This window comes from Orycteropus afer, unplaced genomic scaffold, assembly GCF_000298275.1.
Source record: "Orycteropus afer afer isolate SDZICR_OR568_19922 unplaced genomic scaffold, OryAfe1.0 scaffold00110, whole genome shotgun sequence".
Classification (NCBI taxonomy): domain Eukaryota; kingdom Metazoa; phylum Chordata; class Mammalia; order Tubulidentata; family Orycteropodidae; genus Orycteropus; species Orycteropus afer.
In genome coordinates this window covers 5,734,856-5,741,573 of record NW_006921697.1, presented here as the reverse complement: position 1 = coordinate 5,741,573, position 6,718 = coordinate 5,734,856, and the positions used below count along the sequence as shown (strand labels likewise).

The window sequence follows — 6,718 nt, the reverse complement described above, 5'->3', positions numbered from 1 at the left end:
TGGCAGTTCAAATCCACCAGCCACTCCTCGGAAGGAAGACTGGGCAATCTACTTCCGTAGTGATACTGCCTTGGAAACCCAAGGAAGGGTCGCTATGAGTTGCATCTGACTCCATGGCAGTGAGTGGTTTTGGTTTTTTATGTAACATACACACATACACATACCCCCTCACACACTCGGAAAGTGCTAACAGAGAACAACATAAAAACCAGTGCCATATTCTGTGTGTTTTGTAGGGTGTGTATATGTTCTTGGCAGGTCCCTTCTCTTTATAGTTCTTTCCTGCTCCTGCTCCTGCTCCTGCTCCTGTTCCTGCTCCTGCTCCAGCTCCGCTTATTAGAACAGATTTCTCCTTTTGTGGGCCTTAAGGAGATCAATTTCTGTGATCTATGAAGATCTGTTCAGCTGGGACATTCAGTCCATGACTGCATCTTTTATAACCTCGTGTACATGTGAGATGGAGGCCATCAGAGTTGGGGGAAAGATGAGGCTAATAAGGGCTGGGGCAGTCCAGAAAGAGCTAATAGAGAAGCTGGGATTGGAGGTGCACTTGAAGGAATTGAGCAGAATTTGAAAAGGGGGCAAGAAGGAATCAATTGTATTTTGCCTTTTGTGATAGTGGAAATATTTAGTTAGTAAGACTACATCTTACATTCCTGTATATTATTTGAGCAGCAACTTTGTTAATCTTTGCAAAGATTATTGCAGATGATGAGAGAGGATACAGTTTCCATTATAACATTTATGTTCACATAAAACTACCCATTTTCAGGTGACTAGAATTATCAAATTATCAAATTACCTACTTTAAAGGAAATAATGGGAGCTCTGGTAGCATAGTGCCTAAGGCACTGGACTGCTAACCAGAAGGCTGGCAGTTCAAACCCACCAGCCACTCCTCGGAAGGAAGATGGGGCAATCTACTTCCATAGTGATACTGCCTCAGAAACCCAAGGAGGGGTCACTATGAGTCAGGTTCGACTCGACGGCACATAACAACAACAAAGGAAATAATTATTTAGACCTTTAACAGTACTATAAATTTAATATTTAGGCTTTTTTCCTCTCTTTTTAGTTAAATACAGTAAGATTGTCTTGTTATTTTAGTTGTTTAATGTTTCATTTTAAAGTCTAGTTGGTTGGCTATAGATGACTTTGTAAATGTTAATTTTAGTTTGGACAGTGAACGTGTATCACTTCCGCAATTAGAAAGCTTTTTTTTTTTTTTTTTAAACATCCTTAAGTATAGTCAGGTTATTCATTCAAATAAAACTAAATTAGATTTAAAAATTAGGTAATTTATTAATCTGTTCATTAGATTATTGAAGAATTTTTCTGTTGGAACTTTATTATATAGACTACTTTCAGCACATGTGACACATAAAAGGGAACAGGAAAGATCAGAAAGGAATATGGAAAATCTAGAGAGTAGAAAAAACAGGCGATTAAAGAGTAAACTCTAAACTGAAGACAGTCCAGGTTCTTTGCCAGACGAGTGGTTTCTCACCTCTGCTACAATACAAGATATTTCTAAAATTCATTATTTGACATAGACATACAAGCTAAATTGAGTTTTCCTGTTTTTTTTTTTTTTTTTTTCTTCCTTCTAGGTGGATTCCCATTATTGTCCCAGTTGCTTAGAAAATATGCCATCGGCCGAAGCCAAACTGAAAAAGAACAGGTAAGACTAGGATCTCCTTTTCCTCCGTTCTTAAACTACGTCATTTGTAATAGCTAGTAAGAAAACACATGGAATTAATTATCTTTTAACTAACTGGTTTTCATTTTTTTAGCATCACCTTTGCTAAAGATAAAATGCCCTTCGACTGTTAAAAAAAAAAATTTAAATTTCACAACAGTTTTGGATATATAGAATTGTTGCAAAGGTAGTACAGAGAGTTCTTGTTTCCCCTACACTGGTTCCCCTATTGTAAGCATCTCATACTTGTCGTAATTAAGGAGTCAATATAGGAACATTATTATTAACTCCATGTTTTGTCCAGTTTTCCTCAGTTTTTCCCTAATGTCCCTTTTCTATTCCAGGATCCCATCTAGGATCCACATCACACTTGTAATCATGTTTATTAAGTGCTTCTTGGCTGTGGTAGTTTCTCAGACTTTGCTTGTTTTTGATGGTCTCTCAACAGTTTTGAGGATAACTGGTCAGATATTTTATAGATTTGGGATTTGTTTGAACAGAACTTATCTAATGTTTTTCTCATGATTAGACTGAAGTAATGGGAGACCACAGAGTAAAAGTGCATCTCTCAGCATATCATATTGAAGGTACAGACTATCAGTATGACATCACTGTTGATGTTAATTGATTGCCTGGCTTGAGTAAGTGTCAGGTTTCCCCACTATAATTTTTTTTTTCCTCTCCCTTCTCGTACTGTACTCTTGGAAGGGTAGTCACTATGTGCAACCCTACTCTTTTTTTTTTTAGGACTTGGGTGAAGATTTACAGAGTAAATTCACTTTTCATACAGCAGTTCACATATACTTTGTCTCATGACATTGACCAAAATTTACAATGCAGCAGCTCCCCTCCCACTTCCTCCCCATAGTTACCTCCTCCCAGTGTCCATCCCTTCATACTCTTCTGCACCCTGAGCTATCTCCCTGTGCATAAGCAGCCCTTCCTTCTCCCATGATTGTTCTCTCCAGGGCGTGTGTCTACTTGATATGTGCAACCCTACTCTTAAGGAGTGGGGAATTAATTCTTCCCCTCCTTGAGGGCTGACTACCTACATAGATTATTTGCATTCTTTTTCATGGAAGATTTCTCTCCCCATTTGTTTATTTACTCAGTCCTTTACTTATATGAGTATAGACTCATGAAGATTTGTTTTATACTTTGGGTTATAATCTCTCCTCCCTGAGAAGAGAACAGAAAATCCTGAAAGTGGATCGCTTCTGACCCATTCTAGTTTGATATTATTGTCTGGTATCTGTTTTCAGTTCTCTGGTGCAGCAAGCAAGCAATTATTTGCCAAACCCAGTTTCACAGCTTATTGTATTGTTGCCTCTCAGTTTTCTACCATGTGATTGGTCTGCTGTCTCTAAGCTGTGGTGTTTCTCTTTTCTTCTGAAATCTTTCTGCTTTGTATAAGCATAAAATAAGTCTATAATAGTAAAGTTCACACCGTTAATAGTGTACTCTTCTGTAGGAGTAAGCTTGGGTCAGCCTCTAATTCTTCTGAAGCTTTGGTGATGATTGTACTTTTATTTTTTAATAATCTATAATATTGGTATTTTAAAATAAAATTGGTAAGAAGTCCCGAGGAATACTTCTTAAAATTTCTCTTTTGTTTGAGAGCCACTCTCTTATAGTTTGTTCTTTCTTGAATTCTAACATGTAGAACAGTGTCTGGCATGAAGTAAGTGCTTGGAGAATGCTTGTTGAAACAGTGAATTGTTTTGTTTGCCATGTTACAGATGTGCCAATTGCTTTGACTGTCCTGGCTGCATGCATACCCTCTCTACCCGAGCAACAAGCATCTCCACACAGCTGCCAGATGACCCAGCCAAGACCACAATGAAGAAAGCCTATTATTTGGCCTGTGGATTTTGTCGCTGGACGTCTAGAGATGTGGGCATGGCAGACAAATCTGTAGGTGAGTGAGGTGAACTTCAACATGATATTTTATGAAATTGATAGGACTATTATTGCCCACGGATTATTGTTTCTGCTCCTTTTTGGAGTGGTAGGAGCTAACTTCAGAGTGTTTTATTGTTAAATCTTCTGTTTTTCCATATTCTCATATTCCTAGATCAGGTGGCTTCACCTGAGATAAGTAATACTATTAGTTTTCTTAGAGTTGGTAAAATAGCTTTCATAAATCTAACATTTTGTTAGAATCAAACAAAATATCAGTGCTCATCATAAAAAAAAAAAATACATTCCTGATGATGAAAGGCACTGTGAACAAAATTAAAAGATAAGTAACAAGGTAAGAAAAATATCCGGATCATATTTAACACACTAAAGATGGATAACACAATGTGACCCAATAGAAAAATAGGCAAAGGATATGAACAGTAGCTCTCAAGTGGAAATAAAATGGTCAATAAATATGCAAAAAGATATATTTAACTTCCATAGTAAACAGGGAGATGCAAATTGAAATTTCATCCATCAATTCGGCAAAAGTTATAAAATTAGTAGTAGTGAATATTGGCTAGAATATGGGGAAATAATTTTGTCTAATACACTATTACCTTAGGGAGCATTTTTTGTTTACTTTAAATTGTGATTTGGGTGAAAATTTGCAGAGCAAATTCACTTTCCATACAGCAGTTCACATATACTTTGTCTCATGACATTGATTACAATTTACCACAATGCAATAGTTCCCCTCCCACTTCCTCCCGATAGTTACCTCTTCCCTGTGTTCATCCCTCCATGCACTCCTGCCCCTTGAGCTGTCTCCCTGTGCATAAACAGCCCTTCTTTCTCCCATGATTGTTCTCTCCAAAGAATATATCTACCTCAGATAAATGTTCAGCTCATATGCCTGTCTTTTGTTTGGCTGGAATCCACAGGTATGGGTTAAATTCCAGACCTGAAGGGCAGCTAGGGGCCATAGTCTCAGTGGTTCCACCAGCTCTGTTAGACCATCAAACCTGGTCCTCTCCCCTTTTTTTTCCCCCAAATGATTTTAAGTTTTGTTCTACATTGTTCTCCCTCTCTATCCAGGATCACCTACATAGATCCATCTCTGAGTGGTTGACAGTGGTAGCAGGGCACCATCTAGTTCTAGTCTCACAATCATATAGGCTGCAGATCGCATGGTGTGCAGTCACTAGGACTAATTGTTTCCACGAAGCTTTGGTTTTCTTCATTCTTCTTTGCTTTGGACGAAGAGAGACCCATCGTTGGATCTAGATGGCTGCTTGCAAGCTTTTAAGATACCAATTGCTACTCGCGAAAGAGGTGGAACAATGTTTTGTGTAGTATGTTATGCCAATTGAGCTTGATGTCCCTTGCGACTATGGTCCTGAAGCCCACAGGTTCAACTACTCGGTCCCTCTGGGTAGCTGACTTGTCCCTTGTCAGCTCTACTATACACCTGGGAATTCAGATCATACCAATACACTTCTAGGACCATTGTCTGCCGAACCTATACATGGTCTTGAGTACACTCCTTGCTTCACAAACATACCTAATAGTTCAGCCTGTCCACCCATCTATCCACCCGTATACCCATGTTTGCCTTCACTGACAACGCATTACTGTATGTGCAAAAGGGTTCATCTTTGTTGTCTATACCTCCCATGTACCTCTCTATGTCTTCCTCTTCAGTGCCACCATGTTGATCACTCACATTTGGTACATTGCCCTTCTCTTCACCCAAATCACTACTTACCTCTACCTATCTAACAGTGTTCCTTAGGGAGCAATTTGATAACATCTATTAAAATTTTAAATTGCTTTTATCCTTCTGCCCAGAATTGTTTGTCCAAGTATCTACCCTGGAGAAATACTCAGATGTGTTCAGAAATACATGTATGTATGTATATGTGTGTGTGTGTGTGTATTTATGTATGTGTATATACATATATCTAGAAAGAGATTTATAAGTGAAACAGGAAAATTGTGTAGTTGGACTTAAAGACCATTTTAAGGCATTGTTTACCTCTCCAATCATTTGAGCATTTTAGGAGAATGTGTTTATCTTTATCAGGAAACCTTTTTTTTTTTAATATATACATTTGCTATGTTGCTGTTGCTGTTAGTTGTCCTCAAATTGATTCTGATTCATGGTGACCTCGTGTGCAGACTAGAACTGCTCCCATAGGGTTTTCTAGGTTGTGATCTTTTGGAAGCAGATCACCAGGTCTTCCAAGGCACCTCTGCATGCGTGCAAACCAAACCCCAACCTTTCTGCTAATAGTCAAGCAGTTAGCCATTCCTGCCACCCAGGAAATCCATGGTTAGCATCAGAGAGATGAAACATTCTTTATTCAAAATCTTGAGTTGCTATTTATGCTTTGTATAAATAGTAACATCACTAACATCCTATTGTCTTTTTTCCTTATTTTATTGTTTAATTTTCTCAAAACTTTTGTAAAAATTCCAATTTTGGATTTTCATAGAAATTATATCAGGAAGTCCGTAACAAACTCATTAGATGTTATTTGACATAACTAAAATGAAGATGGATTTTGGTTTAAAAGTTTCTATAGATTCTTAAGCAATTTGGAGGTAAATATGGGTGAAGTTTCTTTAGATTCAAATGTATTCTTAGAATTTTAACCCTTGATTTTATTGAGTTTCTGCTTTAATTTAGAATGCTTATACTCTTGATTGGTTTTCTAGCTTAGTACATTGTATTAATAAAAATACATTGCAAAAACAGCAAGGAGGCCATATGTTCTGACCTCCTCTAATTCCACAAGAGGAAGACAGGATTACCAGCAGTAACCCAAGGCCTATTACTGCAAGGCCAGACATGATGCCTCCTTCCAGCCCTTTTCCAACCGTTCCTCCCAAAGCACCCACCACCTCTCTCCTGGGTTCACTAATTCACTGCAGTGGCCACACGCAACTCACAGATTATGAGGTTTATTAGGGAAGCACCAGACTACAATTCAAGTTCAGGAAGAACGCTCAGTCTCTCTCCCAGCCCACTGTCCCTCAGCCAACAGTCTGTCTCCCAGCAGTCCGTGTCCCTCGGTGTCTCACTCAGCAATGCCTGTCTCTTGCGTCTCTTTC

The 6,718-nt window shown here is 38.4% G+C and overlaps 1 protein-coding gene across 1 annotated transcript in view; it reads left to right on the top strand.

The window, feature by feature from the left end:
- The window catches only part of DCTN4 (dynactin subunit 4), a 41,313-nt gene that overhangs the window by 1,852 nt on the left and 32,743 nt on the right, over positions 1 to 6,718 (top strand). Inside the window, exons 2-3 of the mRNA XM_007943626.1 lie at positions 1,611 to 1,681; positions 3,439 to 3,617. Of these exons, the coding sequence (XP_007941817.1) occupies positions 1,611 to 1,681; positions 3,439 to 3,617 (250 nt within the window). The remainder of the gene's footprint in view (positions 1 to 1,610; positions 1,682 to 3,438; positions 3,618 to 6,718) is intronic.